At 47.4% G+C, this 26,486-nt stretch overlaps 1 protein-coding gene across 3 annotated transcripts in view; it reads right to left on the bottom strand.

Annotated features, from left to right (window-relative positions):
* Nucleotides 1-6,291, bottom strand: part of ITPKB (inositol-trisphosphate 3-kinase B) — a 96,974-nt gene extending 90,683 nt beyond the window's left edge. The window contains exons 1-2 of one of the 3 annotated variants that reach the window (XM_090047551.1): nucleotides 5,952-6,291; nucleotides 1,716-2,533 (exon numbers count right to left, since the gene is read on the bottom strand). In XM_090047551.1, the coding sequence (XP_089903677.1) occupies nucleotides 1,716-2,378 (663 nt within the window). In that variant the 5' untranslated portion in view covers nucleotides 2,379-2,533; nucleotides 5,952-6,291. The remainder of the gene's footprint in view (nucleotides 1-1,715; nucleotides 2,534-5,951) is intronic. The other 2 variants (XM_090047560.1, XM_090047570.1) reach the window with 2 other exon arrangements.
* Nucleotides 6,292-26,486: the final 20,195 nt, after the last annotated feature.

Here is a 26,486-nt window from a genome sequence, read left to right as displayed (position 1 = left end):
CACAGGATACGTAAGCTTAATAAATCAAATCGCTGGAAGATGATGAGACTTGTTAGTGCTCTTGAAATAAATGAGACAGGTGGGTGCTCCACATCTTTCAGGATTTGCCAGTCGAAGGCTCTGGTTTTAATCTCAAAGCAATTAATGGATCAAGCCCCAGGTACATTAAAGACCAAATTGCATTCTACCGTAGACAGCTGCACTCCAGAGACGATGCAGGTCACAGAGCCCAGAACTGAGCATAAGGGAGCTGGGGAAAAGGCATTCTCGATGGAGAATATCCAGATGCGGAGCAAACTTCTCTAGGAGATCAGTGAAACCCAGAGTCCAACTACCTTTTTTCAGAAATATTGTAAAAGTTTCCTTGTCCTTCCTACCATCAGAGTGATCTATAACACCAACAGCCCTTCTACCTAAAACACCCTGAGCACCCTAAGAACCACCCCCCAGAAAGAATCAGCACAAATATATAACTAACACAAAATAAATAATATTTGATAAATCTTTGCCCAAGCAGTTTTTATTCCAAAGGACAAGTACCCCAGATCCCATTAAGTCTACAAGTTATCACTTGGTGGTGGAAGGTACTCAGATGAGAAGGTAGTCAGCAGCACTATAAATGCTAAGACAACTAGCCCACTGGGGTTATGTTTTGAAGAAGAAATACTAGGCCTGCTTCCCAGCTCTCTTGCACCCATGTAAGCCAAGGAACTCCTCAGAAGCCAGAAAAGTTATGCTGGACTAAAACCAGGGCAAGTGAGAAAAGATCAGCACAGTGACTTGAGATGAAATAGTTACAGACAAATGGTCTGGAGACAGAAAAAACTCCTACCCGAGGGCTACAAGCCTAAATACTGCAAGACTGGACACTTAAACAAGATCTCTCCTACAAAGCAAGTAATTTTCATCCTGTTATTAGTGATGATTTCTATGCGTGCGTGTGTGTGAGAGAGAAAGAGGCTCTTAAAAGCTCTCAGGTCCCTCCTAAACACCTCCAAATCATTCTGATCTCTACCAAGTCAGACAGAGTCGGGTGCTTGGCCTGCATCAGAGCTGAATAAACACACTGGAGTAGCGGTTAACAATGGCTAGGAGGGGGGAAGCCTCCTTGAAGTCCCGTTAAGAGACAATATCCAGGTCTCTTCCTGCAGTGGTGTCAGAGAACTTGCTCCCAAGGCTGACAGGAGACTGTCTCTCTTTGTGGGACTAAGACCTGGGCTGTCCCCTACCTCTCATCAGCAGGGCTGGGAACAAAGCTGGGAAGGAAGTGGTGGGGGGGGGAGAGAACAAATTAAGGTGCAGAACCTGGTGGAGGTGGTGGCTAGTATGAGGGCAGGGGGTGTGAGGACTTGGGGAGGCAGGTGCGGAGAGTAGGGGATGGACACCTGAGAAAGTGGGGGGACCTGGGGAGGCAGGTGGGGGGGGCTAGGGACACCTGAGGAGGTGGGGGGACCTGAGGACACCTGCAGAGGTAGGTATGGGGAACAGAAAGGGAAGGAGGGAACCTGGGGACACCTGAGGAGGTGAGGGGAGCTGGGGACACCTGAAGAGACAGGGTTGGGGGAACCTGGGGTCACCTGAGGAAGTGGGTGGGGAGGAGAGGAAGAAGGGGAGACCTAGAGACCCATGAAGAGGTGGGGGGAGGAGGACCTCGAGACACCTGAGGAGGCAGGTGCTGGGGGGGCGTGAGGGAGGCTGCTCACGGCAGGGCTTACCACGCGGGGCTTGTGCTGATCCTGGGTCTGCAGGAAGGCAGAGGCAGGCTCCAGGGGCCGCTCGGGATCGCTGGAGACGTCCTCCTCGGACTCTTCCCAGGATGAGGAGAAGCCGGTGGACGAGGCTGAGGAGGAGGACAGCTTGCGCAGCGGCGCAGTGGCAGGGGGCCCCTCGTTGCCCTGTTCTTCTTGCGCCCCAAGGTCCGTGATGACCACAGCAGGGATGCTGCTGCTGCCCACGCCACCACCGGTGGGGAGCTCCCCCTCCGGCGCCCCACAGCCCGCCCGGCTGCCGCAGCGCCCCGGCCCACTCTGCACAGCCGCCTCGAGGGCGCGGGGCTCCGGGGCGCCCTCCGCGGCCGCGGCCGGGGCCGGGGCCGGGCGGGGCTGGGGGCTTCGCGCCCGGATGCGGGCCTCGAAAAGCCCGACGCGCTGGGTCACCTGCCCGTGCTGCAGCTCGCGGGGTCGCGGGGTGCGGGCGGGCGGCGCGGGGCTCAGCCGGGCCGGGACATGCAGGGCCGGGGGCGCCGAGGGGCGGCTGCCGCTGCTGCTGCCGCCGTCGGGGCCGGGGCCGGAGCCGGGGCCGGGGCTGGCGCCGCGCTTCGCCTCGCTGCTGCTATTCATCATCACCAGGCTGTTGAGCGCGTAGTAGTACACGGCCATAGTCCCGAGCCCGGGCGCGCAGGGGCCGGGCCGCCGCCGCCGCCGTCGGGGTCAGCCTGTGCGGGGCGGCCGGGCAACCGCCGCATCGCCGGCCGGGTGGGAGGGCGACGCGGGGGAAGGCCTGGCCCCCGCCCCGGGCTCCATGCGCGGATCAGCTGCGGAGACAAGCGCGGGTCAGGGGTCGTGCGGCCACCCCGCCCCGACGGGAGACCGGCCTGCCCGCCCCGCGCCCGGCTTCCAGTTTGTGTGAAGCGGCTCCCCCACCCCCAACACGCGTGCACACAGGCTCCCCGACACCCCCCCACCCCGCAGCTTCCCCTATACACACACAGGCTCCCCTACACACGTACATGCATTCACACTCACACCCTCTTCACATGTATACAGGCTCCCCTGCACCTATACACACAGCCTCCCCTATACACACATATAAGCTCCCCTATATACACACACATATACAGGCTCCCCTGCACCCATACACGCATCCTCCCGTATACATACACAGGCTCCCCTACACCCATGTGTGCACACATACACATACAGGCTCCCCTACACACACGCACAGCCTCCCCTATACACACATACAGGCTCCCCTAGACACACACACACATGTGCACGCTCCCCTATACACATATACCGGCTCCGTACACACATACACAAAGCTTCCCCTATACTCACATACAGGCTCCCCCTACACACATGCACACAGAGGCTCCCCCTGCATGCACACACACACACACACACACACACACACGCTCCCGTATACACATATGAAAGGTCCACTACACACATAAACACAGCCTCCCCTACACACACATGCAAGCTCCCCCTGCACACAGAGAGGAGAGAAGCCCCTTCAGCATCATGGGTAGTGTAGTCCAGCCAGCATGCCAGCCCATAGACAAGAAAGAGGAACATGAGGCACCATGACAACAGTACCCATGAGCTGCCCCTAGCAGCATGTTGCTAATCCACATGTTCATGTTTTGGGCCCAAAACATGGGGGTCTTTGGCTGAATTTTTTTCTGAAAGCCCCAAAAGTTGACATTTTCAACCAAAAAATTGACTCTAGTGTCTACAGTAACTACAGGTGACATCTTCTATTTGCTATATACATGTATTTGGATATATAATGTGCCTGTTAAGGTTCTTTGTGGTATCTTTTACTATGTGTCTGTCTGAATACGATATGAAGATCAAGCAAGCTTTTGGACTCCTCTGTGTTTCTTCAGGGTTCACCATGTAATTTGATATGATATCTCTATCATATGATCCTGCAGATATAATTCTATATCTTTGGGCAGCTTTGTATACTGAAGATCCATTCCACTGGATCGTAGGAAAATAGGTCTAGAAGGGACCTCACAAGGTCATCTAGTCCAACCCCTCTACTCAAGACAGGATGGTCCCTTAAACCAGTGTTTCTCAACCTTTTAAGCAGCAAGTACCCCCTAACTTCCGAAAATTTTAATAAGTACCCCAACAGTCAATTTTCCAGGGGATTTTGAATCTACAGACTAATGTGTGCCATATGGTGGAAGAAGGGCTGTGTATATAAGGCTGTGTGATATGACAGATGTCTGATTTGGTGTGGGTAGAGTTGCCACCTTCTACACCAGGGGTGCACAACTCAAGTATGTACCGGAGCTAAAGGTGATGTTGGCCAAAGGTAGGAGGGCTGAACCAAATTATTACTGGGAAATTTGACTTTTTAAATTGCACCGATTTTTTTGCCATAGTTTTGAGAGGAAAAGAGGGCGAGAGTGTTGGGGTACCCGAGTACCCCCAGGGGTATGTGTACCACAGGTTGAGAAGCTATGCCTTAAACTATCCTGGTTACATGTCTGTGTAGCCTGCTCTTGAAAACTTCCAAGGATTTGAGATTCCACTGTGTTCCTAGGTAGCCTGTTCCAATGCTTGAGTACCTTCATTGTCAGAAAGTTTCTTGTAATCTCCAACCTAAATTTTCCCTACTGAAACTTGAGGTCATTACTTCTCGTCCTCTTCAGTCATAGAGAAAAGCTCAACTTCATCCAGGTATTTCCTAATCTCCCTGTATGTTTGTGCTCATCTGTATGCCTTTGTTTAGCATTATATATATAAAGTCTTATCCTGACACATTTACTCTGTATCACAGATCTCTATGGTATAGATTTATGCATCCATCTCTTCAGCCTGCCATACACACTTGAAATGGCATGGGTGTCTAGCTTGTGTCTTGTGCCTATGAAACAAGGTTCCATATATGGACATCTATATGAGTGTACATAGCACTGCCTGTGTGTGCTCAATATGCAAGTGATTCCACTTAAGTGAGTGACCCTTTTGCACCCATGTGTGTTTCTGGCCTTATTTGATGGTGTGTGTCTTTTGTATGTTATGTTTCTTTGTATGTATGTATGTCTCCTCTGTACAAGTATGGATGTACTGTTTGAATTACGGGCTTCTTTTCATACCACAGCATGTAAATTCTATGCATGTGAGATAGGCATGAGAATATCTCATATATGTGAGGTGCCATATGGGCACACAAGTGACAGATCACGTGCGCATGGATGGATCTGTGCCCGCTTGTGTTTCTGCCCATGTTATATTTCTGCATGCCCCTGTGACTCTATATGTCACTAAATGCCTTTGTATGTTGCACTGTATGTATATAAATCCCATTTGGACTTTATTCATTATTCACTCTGGTTTGCAGTTGTGCATACATATACACATCCCGTATGTGTGTGTTTATGTGTGCACAGTCAAAGATGGCAGGGTGCTTGTGTTTATATGTACTTCTGGAATTACATCAACCTACTCTTTGTTTTGGGTTCATGTTGTGATGCTGTGCAGCTGTACGAGTGTCCAGGTGTGTGCAGATGTCATGCGTGCAAATGTGTGGCTCTGATGTGCGCACCCCTATGGGTATGTCCAGGAGAAGCACATTTGGACGCATATCTCCTATGCCTCAGAAGACACAAACTGAAAGCCTTTCATGCTAACCTGTCCAGAGAGGTAATGAAGGGCAGAGCACTGAGCAGTTTTGATGACGGCTCGCTTTATTCTGGCTGCAGAAGTCTCTTCAGAGAGTCTAACAGCCTTATTTTTCTGTCTTTTACATTTTCTTCAAGTGTTTAACGGGGGGCAAGAAAGATCTAGCAGCCTCTTCCTGCCACTGAATTCTTGCCAATAAAAAGGAGAACTTTTACAATCTGTTCTCCTATGCCTGATCCTTGTCCACTAAAGACATTTTTCTTTTTTTGTACAAAAATCGAGTTGGCCTAATAGAAGCGATCACCTCTACCACAAGTCCTGATGCCTTTTGCCAACAAAAAGGCATTCCTGCCTACTGCTGATGTGGGCTGGGGGTGCAGGACAGCTGCTCATGACATCGTGGTGAGGAGGCTTGAAATGGCATTTGCAGAAATGCCTGCTTGAGCAGCATTATGAAACGCCTGCCATTGCTTTTGACCCGAGCCTGCACCCCGCGCCCCCCTCCTGCTCCTGCTCTTCCCAGGAAACACAGACCAGCTTAGGAAGCAAAGCGGGGAAGAAAAAAAGTCAAATGAAACAGTCCAACCTTACCTAGGACGTGAGGGATTCATGCAGACTTCAGAGCCCTGCTTGCAGTTCACATCGCTTTGAAACACCCGCAGAAACGCGGAGACCAACCCGCGCCAGAAATGATTTCCTCCTCCAGATATCCAGATCGAGATGATTTTTTTTTTTTTTTGGTAGAAGCCGTCAAATGGTATACATGTCTATTGAATCAGAGGGTTTTTAAATAAAACCCACAAATCGAGGTAGCCGGAGCCGAGGTGCGCGGGTGCAGCACAGGGCGGGGGCGGGGGCGCGGGCGGCGGCCGCTCCGTGGTCGCGGCCCGGGGCCTCGGCCCTTCCCCTCCCGCCGCCGGCTCGGGAATGCCTCCGCCGTGCGCCGGGTTGCAAAAGAAGAAGAGAGGAGAGGTGGGGAGGGGAGGGGAGGGGAGGGGGTAGGAAAGCAGGAAGGAAGTTGTGAGCTTGTCTGGGGTTGAACTCAGCGGAACAAGTTTCTTTTTTTTTTTTTTTCCTCTATGGCTTGGCAGGACCGCTGGAGGGAAACACTAACAAAAAAAAAGTTTCCATTGTTAACTAGCAAAGAAAAAAAACCGTTTCAACCTCTGTGGGTTAAAGATACACCATCCATTTTCCATCCCTCGTTTGATCTTGCTAGATATGTCTTGCTGCCGCTGTTTTGAAGCCTCAACCGAGTTTCTTTTCACCAAGATGATCCGGGGCGGCCGCTGCCCTGCGGCTATAAGGGCCCCTTGGCAGACGCAGGCCGCTCAGCCTCCCCCAGCCGCGCAGGTTAGGGGGGGTGGGAGGGAGAGCGGGAAAGTAGCAATGGAGAGGTAGGTTTGCCTTCTCTGACCTTGGTGGTGTTTCTGCTGCTTTCACTTTATAGCTTTTCTGATTAGAAAAATCAGGCGAGGAGTCTGTTCTCTGCGCACACCAGGCCAAAGCGTTTAGGGGTCAAGTCAGTCCCACTGACATCCCAGTAAGAGCCTCTGTGCAAGTGATACTTAGGGCATGGGCGAACCAGGCAGCCGCCAGACAGAAAGGGGGCCCCAAAATGGTGGGGTTTCCATTGTCCAATTATTGTTATGGTTATCTCCTGCAAAGGGGGGCCTGATGCTAAAAGTTCGCGTGGAGCCACCAGGAGTCTAGGTACAGTGCTGCTGGCCTCACCTGTTTGAACAGCCCTGAGTTTTTCTAGAAACCAGCTTGGGTCTGTCTGCTTGGTTCCCAGCCTGCTCTTTTTAGTCATGGTACACTGGTGCAACGTTACCATAAAACGGTACTTTGCTGTTTAGATAATATTTGATACCTACTTTATACTGTGCTAAATGACTAACAGATGCTGTGCAATAGTGCAGGGGTTGTCAACTGGGCTTACGCGTACCTCTGGGGGTACTTGAGATGGCCCTAGAGGGTACACACAGGTGGCTGGAGATGGAGTGCTGCCACGCAGTATCCCGCACTGCTGCAGAGGTGCTGCCCACACGGCTGGACACGGGGGGCCGGGGAAGCCCCCCCCACTGCTCACCACTCCCCTTCCCCCTCCCCCCCAGCCAGAGGTACACTGCTCTGTGTCCAGCCGCTGGGGATACAATGATACAAAAAGGTTGAAAACCCCTGCAATACTGACTTCTCCATACAGATTGTCAGCTGCTGCAGACTCGCTGCTCCACAAATAGGGATGTTCGCTGTGGTTCTTCCCCCATATATGTATAGGGCACAAGGCACAGAGAAGGGCAACACAAAGGATCGGGAATATGGAGCAGTCTAGGTAAACCCTGAAATGAGAGTTTGGGGTTGCCCATGGTTTATCTACATCAAAGATGACTTAGCTCAGCTAGGATTTTGTACCATGACATCTATTTCGAGCTGGCTGCCTTGGTATGTTTTTTTGCAGTGAAGACACAGGAGGGAAGAGAAGCAGAAAGATCTCTGAATTGTAGAACCAGAGGTGAGTTGGCAATTCCTCAGACAGACAGATCCACTGAGAATTAGCACACATGCTTTCCAGTGAAAGCAGTGTTGTTTTATTTCAAACATTGTGCAGGAAGAGATCTTCCCACAAAAAACTTTTTCTGCAACATCTGCACTCATTCAGAATCCAGTCCTTCAAAGATCTCCAGGAATACCAGTACATGATTAATCAGAAGTAATCTTAGGAAGAGGAATTTAGACTGTCGACAAGTGGCTTTCATGTTCCAAAACAGGACATTAAACAGCTTTGCTTCCGAGACTGACACTTGTGGAGTATGGTGAGAAATAATGATGTATGAAATAGTTTATGTTTATTTTGCTGACACGCACATTTTCTGTTAGCATATAAAAATCTTCCCACAAAAAGAATGGATTATTTTAGGAAAGATTTTCTGTAATGCTTCAAGTTACTAACCCTGGAACACAGCTGTAGGCTTGAAGAAAGGCCAGTGCAGTGGCCAATTAATTATAATACTTTATGTAAAAACACATGTTGTAATAAGAATACACTGTGCAGTTCAGCAACATCTACTAGCCTTCAGGGCTGTGTCCAGGCAAGCGCAGCCGTGCGGTATGAGGTACATGTCTGTGGCACCACGTCTGCAGCATGCAGTGCACATCTGCAGCATGCGGTACACATCTGCGACACCACACACCACCTGTTCGGCTGTTCTCCACACTGCAAAGGAGCAGTGCAGGAGGCAGGGGGTGGGTTTGACCCCTGGATATCCAGGGGTCAAAAAAACCCATACCAAAAAAAAAATGGAGCGGCACATACAGCGACAGCATGTTTCACTCAAACCCAGAGCAGGGCCAGCTGGAGCTGTGCTGTGGGTGCTGGCCAGGCTCTGAGTGACAGGATTGCTGCTGCTGCACCCCCAGGAGGCCCCCAGGTAAGACTGCTGGGGCCAGCCTCCCCTACCCCACCTGGGGTAACCTGCTATGCACCAGGAGGTGCATGGGACAGATGTTCCCTGGGGACAACTAGTGGAGGCACAAGGTACTCCATTGCTAGTTGTTCCAGAGGAACCAAAAGTTCATATTCTTCTGTATGGGGCCCCGGAGTGTGATATACTGGAGTATGAAGCGTCTCCAGCTGCAAGAGAACTCTGCTGCCTCAGTAATGCAGACTCCCATGAGCACATCACATATATACTCTGCTTTCTATCCTGGCTTCCTATAGGATTTTGAATTGAGTCCAAGTTTTTGGTCCTAATCTTCCAGGTTTTCTACAGCCCAAGCCACAGAATATCTAAAGGATTGCTTAACACTCTGGGAAGAAGACCAGGGTTGACATTTTCTCTTCACTAGCACAATAGAAGGGGTAAAGCTCATCTGTGAAAAAGGGGTAAAGCTCATCCCCTTCAACTCTCCAGAAGGGGTAAACTCATCTGTGCAGGAGGGAGAACTTCCTCAGGAGGTTGGTCTGAGATGGTGGAGCACACTCCCCTAGGGCCTAGGGACTATCACAAATTTTACTGCCTTCCACCCCCAGTGCAAGACACATTTATTTGACTTTGCGTTCTCTACCATGAACACAGAGAACCATGTGTGTATTACAAAACATAACAAAAACACTACTGAAAGAATTGACTGTACTTCACATGCTTCTTCCTCTGGGGAGAGGATGGAAGAACACTCACATGACAAATTTTAGTTACACTCTCAATACATTAATGTGGTATAATAACCTATATAGATTAGAACAGAATACCCACTCTCTGCATACTTCAGTATCACCCTGCCTATTAATAACAATGACTGCAAACTATCCTCATTTTGAATGTGATTCCACATTAATAGATGATTGGGGCCTGGTGCTAGTAACACCAAAGTTGCAAGTTTGATCCCAGGGTTGGACTAGATGATCTCTTGAAGTCCCTTCCAGCCTTACTTCTCTATGATCCAGCTCTGTGAAATAACAGGCTTTCTCTATGTATTAGGAATAGATTTTCAGAACTGGTGTATCTATTACTGCTTATCTATGTCAGCATCTGTGAGTGGTGATAGCACCCTCTCAGTGCAAGGTACCATTTCACTGATTCTTTCCGAGAGTAAGTCCAGCTTTATTATAAACTGTATGCATAAATAGATTAACATAAAGCAATTCTACATAAGTCAACTGACTTCCTCTATGTTTGTGTCAGTGTGACTGAGAATGATTTGGCTAATATTTTATAGGAAAAGTAGCCACCGATGACTTCAGAGGAAATACAAGACTGAACTGCATGTCAGGAAGAGGATGGGAGTCACGAGAACAGTATGCTTCTGAACATCCTAAGGATGAGGCACAGGGTGGTGGGTGAAGCATAGGACTGAGAATAAGGTGTCACATGTTGGTTCCACTCCAGTCCCTTTTACACTGCTTCAGTAGTTCAGAGAGGCCAGAAGACAATCAGCTCATGCCAGCTGAGAATTACTCTGATGTAAGCGAGCTTTCTGTTACGTCAGAGCTGGCTTGCTTGTCATTGCTCTACTGCCTTCTCCCCTCAGACCTTCACACAGTTGGACTCCACCGTAGGGTGTATGTTAAGATGGGAAGAGTGCAGAGGTAGGGAAAATTGTGTTGCAACCAGTGCTCAGCAAGCATATAGTCTGGCAATGACTATAGGAAGCTGGTTGAATTTAGAGCAGCCTCTAGGCTTCACTAACCAGTGCCAGCATTCATATCTGTGTAAAGCTACCTTGAATATCAAGAAGTCGGCTGTGGCTCTGAAAGCTTCTCTCTCCCCTTCCCTCTGTTAGTTCTACCTGCTGTGCCAAACAGACACTCAGTACAGCACAGAACCCGAGCCAAGGATTTACAGGCTCTGTTCCTGGCCCTGTTCTACTACTGACTTACTGGATGTCTTTGGGAGTGTATCTTTTTGTCTTAGTTTGCCTATCAATTAAATGGGTAGGATAATATGTATTCTGCCACAAAGGACTCTATGGGTGCCCATACGTGAGCATGGAGGCTGCTCCAACACGATGCATTGGAATTCCAGTGCATCAGAACAGATTCAGTCGAGTCTGCTGGAGTGTGGCAATATGCCATGCTACAGCAGCTTCCTGCATCTCATGTATCAGCATCTCCATGCTTAGAAGTGGTGGCATGGGCACCTGTCGAATGAGGTTTAGTTCAAGTGGCCCCCACCATTTTTAAGTGCAAGGACACTGATACAGGAGACACAGCAGCGCTTTAATTAAAGCGGGTCTCAGAGCTGTTCTAATTAAAGCACCAACCTCCCACCCCTGGAGCACATGTACAAGTGTCCTGTAATTATAGATTACTTGATGCTTGTAAAGTCTTTAAAAAGAAATAGTGAACATGAGTGTAAAGTACTTGTACTATACTAAGGAGCATCAGATTGGATCATGTGCTCCAGAGGGTTGGAGACATTAATATATTTCAAGTGTTCTGGAATCTATGTATGACAAGTATTATACAAGGGCTAAGTACTCTGAATAGTAATTATATACACAGACATGCAGAAAGAGAGAGTCCCTGGCCTTTCCCCCTGGCCTTACACAAGCATCACAGATTTTAGTCATTAGTGGGCATGTCTACACATCACTGTATGGCAACATTGCTACAGCACCATGCTTTAGTACTTCCTTTTGGAAGTACTAAAGCATGGCGCCGTAACCACCTGTACTGTGTCATGCGCACAGTGCATGGTTCGATTTCACTACTACATCGCCATAGCGGTGTGCTGTACCAAGGGAGTGCACCACTACGGTGACATAGCTGCCAATCACGTGCAGACCCATGTGATTACTAGGTCCCCGTAGTGTGCCATACGGCAACAAAGCACTTTGCTACTAGGGCAACGAGCAGGTGCACCCATTGTTCTGTTTGATGCAACAGATTTTTTTCTGATGGGAACACTATGTCCCTCTCAAGTAACTAACTTGTGTAAAGATCTACTAAAATATGAGGGGATTTCTTATGAACATGTACAGGCCTTTATGTTGCGTAATTCCATTGACTTTGGTGGCATTGTTGCTGCTTTATCTCAGGAGAGAAGAATCAAGGTTTATAGTACGTATATGTCATTGATGTGTCCCCTGTTTTGCAAAAGTGTGTTAGTCCATCAGTAAGCCGGCCTGTGGTTCCTAGTTGCTAATAATAATATTTGTACGTCTACATATCTGTAGCATGTCCTGTGATTCAGCATTAAGGTTTCCTTTTTGCCCAGAACTCACAAAGGGTGTTAAAAACACATTAAACATTTTTGTTGTTGGAGGGGGCAGTCCAGAAAGAGGATGCAAAGAGATTACAAACTCACTCTTTTTTTCCGATGCTGCTAAATGTTAACAACTATTTCTGGAAGAAGGGATAAACCTTGAGTCTTCAAGTAGAATTTCACTGTCTTGGAAGGGTCTCTGCTACCCTCTAACCAAAATTATTCCACTGTGTGGACTGTGACTTAATAGCCATAATTGGACAACTTTGCATTCATTTAAAATCATCTTATTCTGGCAGGATGAAGACAAACTGGGTTTTTTAAAATCTGTAATATGTCATAAAAGTCTGTTTCACCAGCACAGGCATGGTTGCTCCCTGCTTTTGTAAAAGGTGATAGATGTATATTGTGTGACATGGCTGAGATAATCCACAGCACCTTTTTCAGGATGAGATGAACAAGAAGTCACAGGAAATGTTGTCAAAGTTTCCATTCTCTGTAATAAGTGGCCTCTGGTTTAAAAACGGAGGGGGAGGGAGTGGGGAACAGAGGACACAGGGCACTTAAGAAGACTCAGTTTATATTTTTAGATCCTGCAATGGGAGACAGGCATTTAACTAAAAATTAAGCACCATAGATGCATGTAGGAATCTACTGTTTCATACATCTGAGAGTCTGTGGCATAATAATGTATTTTAAGGGTTTGCAAAAATATTTCTCATAAAACACATGGAAGAACAATTATTTATCTCATACTTTTATGTCTGTGGAAGAAAAAAATGGCCTTTGAATAAGTCCAGCAGATTTAAATCAACTGGTAAGATCTAGGCTGATTTTAAAACATTTTGTATAGCTATAGAAATAGAGCTATGGAACTATACTTAAACAATGTTGCTGGACAACAGTGTCTTATTTTTCTATATACAGTACTTATTGCTATGCAACGGATAGTGAAAGTCAATGGACTTCTGACCCTGAAAGACAGCTGTAGTATAGCAGGCACTGAAGAACCCACATTCTTAAATGAAAAAGCAAAGCAAGCTGTTTCAGGCAAGTACATCTTCTCAAGATAGAGTGAAATTCATGTTCTGGTTCAAGGCAGGGAACTTACTGTTTTTTAATCTGAAAAACAAGAGATGGGCAGAATCCCTATAGAAATAATCACATTCATATGAAAACTTTTGCATGCAAACTCCATATACTTGTGTGCCCACACTGTTACCCACACATGATCACAGTATGAGTCTGTATATAAATGTATACCATGAGCAAACACATACAGCATAAACATGCATTATGTAAAGATAAGAAATTCCTGCCCAGAGGAGTATCCCATCTATTTACTCCTCTGTGAAATATGAAACACTATAACCAGAAGGAAATATGAATACATCCTGCTTACCAACAAAAAATTTCAAGGTAAACAGACTATTTCAACTTTTCTCTGAGCCTAATCTGCATATAAAATTAACTTTTCCAAACAGGAGATTTTACCACCTTCAACTCTCCTATGAATTACAAACTTTCCATTCTACCCAGGAGAACTTTTACAATCCAATGCCTGGCAAACGGCATTTGTGCCTAAAAGCTTGCAATTAAAAATTTTTTTTTGCAAAAATCTGGTTGGTCTAATAAAAGATATCACCTCTACCACGAGTCTTGGTCCCAGTTATGTATGCACTCACACACTCATGCAAGTGTGCATGCACACATTTGGGTCCACACACCAAGCACATTTCCAGCCTAATCTAGAATTTAAAGATCTAGTCATTGCAAAACAAAATTTATTTCTGACCTAATATTGTCGATTTATGAGGATCAGACCATTCAGAAAAAAGTGGATTCTTAGTCTTGTACTTAGTATGGGACTAAGAGGTAGAGGCTCCATTCCCAGCTCTGTCAATGACTTATTGTTTATCCTTATGCAAGTCTCTTTGGCCAGACATTTGAAATCTAACTAACTGAAGTTAGACACTCAAATCCATATTTGTGGCTGAAACAAGTACTCGGAGGGCGGTGAAGAGTTAAGCATACCCAGCTTCCACTGAAGTCATAGTTTCATAGTTTCTAGGGTCGGAAGGGACCTGAGCAGATCATCTAGTCCAACCCCCTGTCATGGCAGGAAAGAGTACTGGGGTCAAACAACCCCGGCGAGGTGTTCGTCTAACCTCCTCTTGAAAACCCCCAGGATAGGAGCCTGCACCACTTCTCTTGGAAGTTGGTTCCAGATCCTAGCCGCCCTGACTGTGAAGTAGCGCCTCCTGATATCTAGCCTAAATCTACCCTCTGCCAGCTTGTGACCGTTATTTGTGGTCACTCCTGGCAGTGCTCGGGGGAACAGGGGCTCCCCCAATGCCTGCTGGTCCCCTCTGACTAGTTTATAACAGGCCATTAGATCCCCCTCAGCCTTCTCTTTTGGAGGCTGAACAGGTTCAGGTCCCGTAGCCTCTCCTCATAGGGCCTGCCCTGCTGTCCCCTGATCATGCGAGGGCCCTCCTCTGGACCCTCTCCATGCTGTCCACACCCCTCCTGAAGTGTGGCGCCTAGAACTGGATGCAGTACTCCAGCTGCGGCCTGACCAGTGCCGCATAGAGGGGGAGGATCACCTCCTTGGACCTGCCCGAGATGCATCTGTGGATGCATGACAAGGTGCGGTTGGCCTTCCTAACTGCCTCCCCACACTGCCGGCCCATGTTCATCCTGGAGTCAATTATGGCTCCAAGATCCTTTTCCGCCTCCGTGCTGACAAGAGGGGAGTTCCCCAACCTGTAGGTATGGTGCCGGTTGTTCCTCCCGAGGTGCATCACCTTGCACTTGTCTGTGTTGAAACCCAATCTATTCTCGTCCGCCCACCCTTGTAACCTGTCTAGGTCCAATTGTAGCCTGTTGCTTCCTTCTAGTGTGCCCACGTCCCCCCACATCTTAGTGTCATCAGCAAATTTGAACAGGGTGCTTTTTACCCCCTCGTCCAAATCGCTGATGAAGAAGTTGAACAGTGCGGGCCTGAGGACCGAGCCCTGTGGAACCCCACTGCCCACATCCCTCCAGGTTGAGAAGGACCCATCCACTACCACCCTCTGGGTGCGGCCCTCCAGCCAGTTGGCGACCCATTTGACTGTGTGCGTGTCTACACCACAGCCCCCCAGTTTCTTAATGAGAACAGGGTGAGAAACAGTGTCAAAAGCCTTCCAGAAGTCCAGGGAGACTATATCCACTGCTACCCCTGCATCTAATGATCTGGTGATCTGATCGTAAAAGGCCACCAGGTTGGTCTGACAGGACCTGCCACTGATGAACCCGTGTTGGTTGCCCCTAAGCATGCAGTCCCCTGCTGGCCCCTCGTGGATGTGTGCCGGAATAATTTTCTTGAACAGTTTGCCTAGGATCGAGGTAAGACTAACTGGCCTATAGTTTCCCGGGTCCTCCTTCCTCCCTTTTTTGAAGATGGGAATCACATTGGCCCTCTTCCAGTCCTCTGGCACCACTCCTGAGCATCACGAGTGCTCGTAAAGCCGTGCCAGGGTTCTTGCAATGACCTTGGCCAATTCCTTTAGAACTCTAGGGTGGAGATCATCCGGACCAGCTCAACAGCTCTTATGCGATTTTACTTCTGTGCTTCAGCAAATGCATCCTGATACTTTTCCATTCTGGGCAGATACCAATACCAACAACAATAATGAGCTTCTTAAAATAAAGTGTACAAAGAGTCATTTCAGCCAGTGAAGGTACAGCTCTGGCACAGGGGAAAGCATTCACCATCCATTTCCAAGCCCACTGACTGAGACCTAAAGCAATTGGTCAGATTCAGACACTAACCAGTTCCTAGACATTCGGCACTTTGATTCCTGGCTTTTGCAGGATGGGGTGGGTTTGAGAGTTCCAGGTGAGTTTTGGAGAAGGATTTGATTTTAAGAGATCAGTACAAAATTCTGCTTGCGGGAGAAGAATTTGGGCTCCTGAAATCCCTCAGACGTCTTCCCACAGGTTCTTTACCTGTGCTGACACTGTGCTCTTTTCCTTTATGGTATATCTGCCCAGGGCATGCTCAGGCATCTGAGCCAGAGCCTCCTAAGTCATGTTAGCGGGATTCCCTGTGAGTACAACAGGAGCCATGATTGGGTGACTAAGAGAAATCAGCTCTTAGATTTTTTGTGTGTTAGTGTTGGGTCAAACCCTAAGGGCCCTGTCAGCTGGCCCTCCTTTGCTACCATGGGCAGGAGCTTCAGGCTGAGCAGGCATTTGAGCTGGGGCAGTGCAGGGCATTAAATGGATGCTCAAACACCCTACTGTTGGGAGCTAATGCAAATAGACTCTTCATGCCCCTCTCCTTGGACCATTGTGGATCTTGATGCCCACCATCTTGCATTCAGAAGCTGCTGGGGTTCTGCAGCTTGAAAACAATGGGAGATGCCATAGACCTGTCAATGGTATGGAGCGATTAGGTAGAGTTCACAGTGACCCCTGCCACATAACAGCATTTATGGAGGAGAGGACAAATGAGCTATGGGTGCTATGTTGACTTCTACCCTGAGTGCAAGGAGGAGGCTCTGCCTGTTAAACCCAAACGGCCACTCTGCCACCTGGTCTGTCCATGTTTGCAAGTGCAAGTGCTGTCATTTCTGTGGCCTGATTTGCCAGCTTTGGGGGTCACTTTGCACATCAGGATTTCTGTTCAGTCATCGAAACTGAGACCAGTTTTCTACATCCAACCACCCTGCCTCCACACACAGGAAGTTTTGTTCTTAAGGTCTGTCTCATATACGAAGCAGGAGTGGGGAGAGCTGGACAGAGCTCCAGGGATTAACTTCACAAGAGTGCCAATTGATAAAGTGCTTGGGGTTTGCCAATTTCCTGACATTTTCTCCTTTCACTAACAATGCCTCCTACACCTACTGGGATTGTCAGTTCCAAGGAAATGCTGAATCTGCCCACTGAGAACAAATGAGGAGAAATCATGCCCAGATCACTAGCAAACAGGAGGGCAGTCTTATACTGCAGAGGCTCAGTGGGTTGTCAAAACAACATGTACCAGCCAACACCATGCCTTCCCTCTCCAAACCCCAAGCACGGGGAAAGATTTCACTCAAAGATTCCAGAGAAATGCCTTGGAACAATCAGTTTTCATAGGGGAGACAGCTGGTGTCCTGGAACCACCAATTTTTGGGGAGGGGAAGGGGGATGTTGGCAGAGATACTGAATCAGAACTGGGATCTGATCCCTCATCACGCAACTGACTTTCTCAGCTGAATAATTTTTGAAGAATCAGTGTATTTTATGAAGAAACACCATTTCCTTTTGCTTTATGTACTTGACATTTCCCCAAAATAACAAATGTTGGAGTAACTACATCCTGTCCTTTTCCCCCTTTACAGGGCCATCTGTCATTAGAAGTCAGTTTACTTCACAACTCATGGGTATTTGTTAGAAGTGTAACGGATGGGGATGAGCAAAGAGTGACAGGAACCAGAACAAGTGGCAGTTGTGGGAGTGGTCCCCCATATTAGTTGTTTAGAAAGGGGATCTTTGGGTAAAGTGTAGCACACTATAATGGACTCTGCTTGGCTGAATTCTGTTAGCACTCACAGTAAAAGCACTGAGGATTAATGCTGAAAGTCAGACAAATGGAAATTTTAAATCACCACATGCAGTTGAGTTGCCTTCAGCAGGGTTTGGACCAAACTCTATTTGATTTGGATATGGATGATCCTGCCATAAGCAGGGAGCTGGTCTAGATGACATTTAGATGTCCCTTCCAGCCCTACTTCTCTACAGTTGTATGAGAGTGTATGGCTAGGCAGGGGCCTTGATATAATTGCTCCTCTGGGATAAGATCTCATAGTGTAACCTCCACATTGTCTCACGTACTGCACACTTCTCCGCTGCCTTCCCTCCAAAAGACATGCATCTTCTTTGGGGAAGGCAAAATGAAGAAAAACATTTTTTCCAGCATTGTGGCTAAATCCTGGCTGCATGGCTGAAACATGCTCTGCAAAAAGCTACAGTTTTAATGCTTTCACACCACTGATAAACTGGCAGCAGCTTGTGGCTGCTCAGCCAAAAGCTACTGGGCAGCAACTTGGAGAGTGTTAAAATTAAATTTGATGCTAAACAGTGCGCTATGCCCTTCTCTCCCAGGCTGGGAAAGAAGGACAGCCCTGGTAGTGTCCCTATGCTTCCATTCCAGCACATAAAACAACTTCCCTGTTTAAGACCTACTCCCCCATTTTAGAGGCCTGATTTTTGGGATACAGGTACACGTGGTATGCGAGTAAATATGGTATATTTAACCTTGAGACCTGTAAGGAAAAAACACCAGTCGGAATCAGGAGTAACTCTACTGGATTTGCATCAATAGAGAAAAAATGGGAGTTGAAAAAGACTCCGACTAGCTGCCTTTTAGACAGGGCTTAAAAAAACAAGGGTTTGAAATTCTTGCCTAACTGAAACCAATGAGAGTTTTGCTGTTGACTTCACTGGGGCCAGGATTTCACCCAAAGTCTTGCCACTACAAGACCTCAAGCACTCTTCATATGACTGTGGAATTAACCCTAGTATCCTCCCCACATTCTAGCTGGGAAACTCATTCTCTCATGTGACATGACCCTCAAGTCTTCAACAATCCCATGTTGTTCTTCACATTCCCCTGCCTAAGGATCCTAAAGTAGCTTTGCCATAAAGTCCCCCTGGGTGAGAAGAAATCACTGCACTCAGGGTTTATAAAACTCTTCAAGATCCTTTTGGATGTCAAAGCGTTCCTCTGGACCAGGGGAATGAGAGTAGTTAAACAGTGCCACTAAAACTACAACACATTTCGAGAGGACTTCTCCTGCAAGCCCAGAGGCCAGTTCTACAGGCCCTCGCTGGGCTGAGCTCCCTCTGAAGCCCTTACTTATTTTGTATTTACTTTGTACTTACCAGCATTATCTTCCTGTCTCCTCATTCTAAAAATCCTCCTGTTGCATAAATCAGAGATAATGCCACTGAAGTCAAAAGAACGATGCCAATGTAAATCAATGCAAATGAGAGGAAAGCAAGGCCCCAAGGATTTACAAGTTAAGCCAACAGGGACTTAGGAGACAGAGGGTGGGGATGTTCTAAGGGAAAGAATTTAACTCAGTCAAACATTTGATAAACTCTTTTCCCCAGTTCCCTTTATGAGTGCAATTATTTTTCCTACTACATTCATTCGCACCCTCCCATGTCCAAATTAATTTCTGTTAAATGATTAATCCGCAACTGGGAGCAGGTGATGTTATGTGCTCTGATTTTAGCTTGTAACCAAACATTTCATTTAAAATACTTCCTTTTAGCTCAACCAGGGCATTGAAGGGCTTGCTGGCAAATATCCAGACTGGCTCTTCACAGCCCCCACTGGCCTCTGGGTTCCTGGATTCCCACATTAGCTTGCTCACTTTCTTTGTGAGAAAATTAACTCTTCAATTGCAGATATCTGGGCAGCCATGTTAGGACCTGCAGCAGTGATTCCCAACCTTTTTAAATGCAAGTCTCCCCTTGTTAAACTCAGGGCACGTCTTGGAAAAGCTCTTAGCTTTTTCTTGTTTTTTCACTACAGGAAAATATAGAGCAATTCTTTCATTGTAAATAACACAGAAATATCACAAGAGTTCAGAATGTTTTTGATACTATGAATTCCTAATTAAAATCTCTGGTTCTAGCTTCTGAGTCATATTTGCACACCTAACAATTCTAACATTATATGGCACCTGGAAGCACCCTTGCCAGGATCTCAAGGCACCCCAGGTAGCTGTGGCACCCTGGTAGAGAATCACTGACCCAGCGTAAAAATCCAGATTCTTGGCAAGGAAAACTCCACTGAGGTTTATGTGAAAAGTCCCTAGCCTACTCACCATCAGCAGGTTCAATATTCAAAAAAAGAAAGCAATGGGAATCATGTGAACTTTAATGACCATCAGTATTCAGGGTCTGAATTTAAAGTCCCAGCCAAAAGATGGGTGTAAACAGCTTAGAGGAGGAGCCCTGCCAAAGCAAGCATTAAAAGGATAGTCCTTACTCAAAGGCTAGGAAAGTTTTAAATTAGCCACAGTGACTAATGGTGCTTTTCTGCACGGTGTTATCCCATCCCACAGTATGCATGGGTTAGTGTTTCTTTAAGAGACAATAATGGCTGGAAGAAAGGACCAATTTTTTCTTATCACAGGGTGTGCTTGTAGGGTCATCTATCTGGGAGAATCTGAAATGATGAGAGATTTTAAAAAGAGAAATGACTGAGGTTTGAAGTGTACTATTGAACTGCAGAATCCTTTGTTACTTCAAAAAGGCGTTAACATTCATTAGGTGGTGAATGCCGCCACTTACACAGATGAGGCAGTCTTCCTTCTAGATGAGTGGACGTTAAGTAGAAATTTGCTGCTCCATCGCACAGAGGGATGTTTACTTCAGGGGGAGCTTAGAGTCAAAGATTATTCTGTTCCTGCACCAGTACCACTGGTAATAACTTAGCTAAGAAACTGTTGTTTCCATAGTGGACTGAGGATACCACTAAAGATCATTTGCTATCTAGAAGGAGAAAAATGATAAGAGGATTTTTTTTAAACCAGTACTTTAATCAGCAGGAACATGTTTCAGTGGATCAGCTTTTGACTACCTTGACCCAGCTGGTAAAACCTTGTGTTCTCATGGCACAGAGAGCTTTCACAGACACATGTCTGTTGGCTAGATTTACCCAGCAGTTGTCTACAGCAGCATTTCTCAACCTGTGGCTTGCGACCCACAAGAAGGTCACAAGAATGTATGAAAGGGTCGCAAACTACATTTAAAAAATGGATCAACAAACTTTAAAAACGAATTCTCTTCAAAGGAGAAAAATGTTGGAAATTGTGGCTTTCCCCTTGCAGGCTGGCAGAGTTCTAGCCTGCAAAGGGGCTGCTTGGGGCCCCCCATATCCACCCCACCCTACCGCACACACTGGGGGGGCTGGGGATGGAGACAGTAGTTTGGGAGTGAGGGGCACTGGGTCAGGAGTGGCCATTGATGTTTACAAATGGGTCCTGGTACAAAAAAGGTTGAGAACCAATGGTCTACAGGTTGTGACTCTCCCCATATCATCACACGATGGGAGTCATCTCAAATCAATATTACAGCTAGCTCACCATTATGAACATGAACCATGTTTTACCCTCTATGCTAACTTAATAAAAAAAAAGTAATTTTTTTCTCAACTTTTCCCTCTTGATGTCATGACAGAGATAATACCTGATTAATTCCAGCCATTAAAAAAAAAGGCAGATGGACTAGCTTGAGAAGGGTGGAAATAGGGTTAGCACTTTATCCATTTTTGACATAGGACTTAAAGAATTTAACTCTCTTACCATGAGCCAGGAACACTGGTGGTCCACTGTTCTCCTCCACAAGGGCTGGTGTCCTTGACAACTTTCAAAAAAAGTGTGAAGTGCCAGATTTGGGCTAATTCTTCTGGTTTTACTTTTTCTTTTAAGTTTCAAACATGTCTAATGCTCATATCAAATATCATTAAAATAAATCTGACCAGATACTTTTTGGCTAAAACATAACTTGGTTATGTGCAAATTGTAGTAGACTCGGTATCATGGCACTCACTTTTCCAAACCATTAAAGAGATACAGTTACCATGAAATATTTTACTTTTGCACATTACCAATTATTGGAGTTTTTTCCTAACTAAGTACATAATTAGATTCTTGCAACCATTGGGATGAAACTGTAGGGGCTCCCTACAACTCTAAAAACTCATCCTTTTCATACTAGAGTTAACAAAAATAATGTATTACCACTAGGCAGATCTAGTCCCTAAAATTTAAAGCAGAGGTATCAATGATATAGCCCATGTGCCAGATCCAGCCCTCAGAGTCTTATCATCCAGCTCATGGTGCTGCCCAGGGGTCTCGGAGTTGACCTACATGCTGTGCCTGCTTGATTGGTCCTTTGTGTTGCACTTGGTTTCTACATCAGGCTTGGCTATTCAGCAAGCCAAATCTGACATGCAGGGCCAGTCAGTAGGCCCAGTCTAGCATGCAGGCCACCCCCACAACATTCATCCAGCCCATGGACCAGCCCTGCATCACACATTTGGCCCATGGGGCCTGATAGGTTTGACACCCCTGGTTTAGAGCAAAGCCATTTTTCTCATCAGCCAACAATCTGTTATTTGGCTGACTAAGTCAGAGATATTGCCTAATATTAGACACTGGCTTTAGTTAATTCTCTGCTTAGGGTACAATTGTCTGGTGGGCAAAAAAATTCAATGGTGTGGTATTTGTCCTGTGTCTGAGGACAGCAAAGTCAAAGATCATTCCTCCTGCTCAGATGCATGCAATAATCCTACAGAATGCTCATTTGCTGAGGCAGCCAATGCTTAGAAACACATTATCCTGAGCACCAGTGAGATATGAAGTGAAGGCTTGGAACCTCTAATTAATTTTGACTGCACTTGATATAATCTTACTAATTTGAAATTAGTATTAAATCAGCACCTAGTATAACTCTATGGAAACCAAAAACATCATACTGGAAATGAATTTGCCCGTTTTCTGACATTTGTCTAGTACCGGAAAGGTCCCAAAATATTTTATAAATGGAGAAGAAAGCACAAATTATGTCACTGAAGTCAATAGAAAGACAACCACACTGAGTTTGAATGGGGCTCCCTCTGAAATACAGCCCCCATCCCTATAACATAGCCACTTCTGGGTGAAACACTGGTGAAAATTGTACTTAAGGATTGATCTCAGAATTCAGTTGAGAGCCCATTTAAACAGTACCCGTGGCAGGAAGTATTTTTTTCCATGCTTTTTTTTTTTTTTCCATCAGCGCTATTCAAAAATTCAGAACAAGGATTTACATACAAGCTCACAGGTAGTCTGCTCCAATTCAAATTAGTTTCCATTGGTTAGGCATTTTTTCCATCCAGTTAAGCTAATGATACCAGATGGCCTTCTCTGTTAAGATGATGAATTGTTTACTAACAAATACTCTGCAGTTACAGTTTTTGACATCTTGCATCCAAGAAAGCATTCTACAATAATGAATCTATTCCTCCCATTTTACAGATAAGGATACTTAAGGCACAGGGAGCTGAAGTGTCTTGCCCAAGAGCCAGTAGCACAGCTGAGGGGGGGTGACAAGGGAAGTAGCCCCGGCACTGCCTTTGTGGTGGGGGGTGTCACAAATGCAGCCATTGCCACAGCTGCTGCAGTAATCACCATGGCAAGAGCCAGTGCTGCCTGGAAGTGCACACTGCACTGCTATGCATCTGCTGAGATTGCATACTAAATCAATGAGAGACTGAAGCACACCATGCTCATGCTTAGGCCTTTGGTCTGTACTAAGATGCCCAATAATGGGTCAGACTCTTCTCCCACTGAAGCCCATGGGAGTAGGACCTCGCTTAGTGTCCCTTCACCAGTGGAAGGCCAGTCCATAGAGAACAAGACAATATTTTATGCAGGATTTGCAAGACCATAAGGAATCACATTCAATGGAAGGAAAATATGGCTTGTTAAACACTGCCTATGATCTCCTGGATTTACTAAAGGGACCTTGCTCATCCCACTGACCTACTTGAGCAACAAAAGAAAGATAAGGAGTGCGGAATGGGACCAGCAGAAAATATGGTCAAGTGCTGCAATATGACCCTATGCAGGAAAAGTTTTACTACTTATCAGTATTCAGGGATTCGGTGTTGCTCAGACACAGTGCATGTCCTATAGAGCATTCCAGCCCATACAGGGGGAGCAAGAGAAGCCATACCTACGCAAAAGAGGGCAGAACTGAAAATCCTGGCTATGCTTGTTATCACAGGTCTGCCAGCTCCCTGTCCAGTTGGCCTGTTGCGGATGGCTATTTTCCCCTTACGCTCCAGGCCTGGTTCATGCAAAGATTCCAAGTCCTAAGTTAGCCCTTGATCCTCCATGGAGCAGTTCCTTAGGGGAATTCGGCAGCCAAGTCCCAGTGGTTTGCACCTTGCATTTGCCAACATGGCTACACTGCCCCTCCACCAATTAGGCTTCATATCTCATCAAGTCACCTTTACTGAGATTATCCTTGTTCTTCCCAAAACTACCCTCTCCACAGAAATGGTTCCCTCCTGTACCAATAGTTTTCTAGTTCAACCTATTATAACACCTGTAAGGCCTGATACACAGCCAGAGAGAAGATGCACAGTGACTCTAATGGACTTATGTATCCCCCACCCTGGCCCCTGGCACACTCTGGGGTCTGACCTACCCTCTATCTCCCTCTGGCCCCACCTCAACTCCAGGCTAAATACAGACATTCAAAAAGGCCTGAGGTAGAAGCAGTCAAAGTTTGGCACTTTACTCTGAGTGCCCAATGTTAAGTTGGAGGCGAACAGAACAGATGTTGGCCCTTGGGGTAGGGGGGCACACAGGCTGCCTGTAGTGGCCGAGACCAGCAGGTTGGGGGTACTCTGGCATGCCTCCCAGCAGGCTGCCTCTGATCCCTGTCCCCTCTCCCTGACAGCCATCCACTGCCAGGGGGCAGGGCTGGAGGCTGGCCAGCTAGGCTGGGCAATGGGAGCAAGGGAAGTGGAAGCCCCCACCATGTGGCCCCCCTCAACTGTTAGCTTGAGTCGGGGGTGGTTGTCATTGGTAGGGGAGTAGGACAGGAGAAAGGTAGGACAAATCTGGGGCTGCATCCAAGACACCAGTGACCCAAGACCATCTCCCGCACTCCCATGTTGGCCTGGTAAGTAGATTCACTGCATGCTGCTGTGGGCAGGATACTGGGGACATCCAAGCCTGGCTCCAGTCACACATGCCCCCAAGACATGCTAGGCAGGGCCGGATGCCAGGCAGCTCCTAGGTTGGCAGAGGCACCAGGACAGAGGCAGGAGAAGCTGGAAAGCACAGCAGGCTGCAGGCATGTGGGGCCAGCCCAGGACTGTTACTGATGCACACCTCCAGGGGAAGAGGTGCAGTGGGGCCAAAGCAATGGGACCCAGCTCCAAGATTGCTGAGCCGCTCTGTGCACACAGTGCTCCACTGTCTCCTGCCTCACAGTGCCACCCTGACAACTTGCTGTACCCTGCCCTGCTCCACCACTTGTCCAGTGAGGTGCCTCACAGCCACACCAGGGCAGGGCAGGGCAGGCCACCCGAGTGGCACCACAAGGCAGGTAGCAATGGAGCTCTGCCTGCATGGAGTGGCTCAGCATCTTTGGAGTCAGGTCCCATTGCTTTGCCCCTGTCCCTAGAGGTGTGTGTTGGTGGCAACCCCAGCCCTGCTCTGCATACATGCAGTGCATCCCAGCCATGCCTGCTCCTGCCACAGTGCCTCTGCTGGCCTAGGAGCTGCCCAGAGCTGGGCCCTGCTTGGCCTGCCTCGGGCATGCATGTGGCTGCAGTGAGGCTTGGATGCCCTCAGTGCCCTGCCCTGAGAAGCACATGGGGGATCTTCCTGCCAGGCTGGATCAAAGGTAGGGAAGTCCTAGGTCACTAGTGTCTTGGGTGCAGCCCCTGTCCCATCCTACCCTTGTCCTGCTCCCCCTCCCCCTGCTGCCATGACAGCCACAGACAGGAGGCAGGGCTTTATGAAAGTCTGGGAGCAGATGAGAGCTAGCCAAGGCTAGCCTGCTGCCCTGCAAGGGGGAGTTAGTGGAAGGGTCTGCAAAGCAGATGCCAGCAGATTGCAGCCTAACTTGCCCTGGGAGGAGATCTGGGATAGATGTTCAATCGAGTGGTCTAGCCTAAATCAATTAATTCTGATACCACACTGATCCAGATCTATTTAGACCAGGATCTGCCATTTTAAAACCAGTCTATGTACCCCAAACTTATGTATGGTTACAGCTTGAGACCAGTTTCTAATCACTTATACTGGTTTATGTGTAACATGTCTAACTGGCCCCAGTCTCTTGCCTGCCACATCTTTGGTTTGATCCTTTGGTTAACTGAGGAGGCAGCCTCTGAGGCTGTCGGTTCCTTTGCCAGCTGGGTCCGTCTTTACAGCCCAGTCGACCCATACCAGGGGTCTGTGCCCCCTTGAGGTGCTTCCCCTTTAAAGGAGCACTTCCTCAGGTCTTCAAGCACTCGTCAGGGCTTCAGCCATCCCAGGTTAGGTCTCCTTTTTCTCTGGAGAAGTCCTCAGCTTTGGTCCACTATCTGAGACCTCAGCTCCCAGGGCATCAGCCCTGGCTTGGCTGCAATCCCTCCTGGGGCTCCAGTTCTACTCCGCCAGCCCTAGCCCCCTCAGCTTGGGTCTAGCTCCTGTCCCTGGTAGTGGGGAATGCCTCTCAGGCCCCCACCTATGACCTTGTCCCCCCTACAGTCACCTGGTTTTCCAGTTTAATTCAAACACAAAAAAAAGCAAAAAACACCCTGCTCTAACTGGCCCCAACACAAGTACAAACTCCTTTGTGTTCCCAGGTATGTCTCGTGAGCTGA

This window comes from Crocodylus siamensis, chromosome 1 (assembly GCF_052110815.1).
Source record: "Crocodylus siamensis isolate JL-2025a chromosome 1, ASM5211081v1, whole genome shotgun sequence".
Taxonomy (NCBI): domain Eukaryota; kingdom Metazoa; phylum Chordata; order Crocodylia; family Crocodylidae; genus Crocodylus; species Crocodylus siamensis.
Note: the sequence above shows the minus strand (reverse complement) of the source record. Positions and strands in the feature narration are given on the sequence as shown.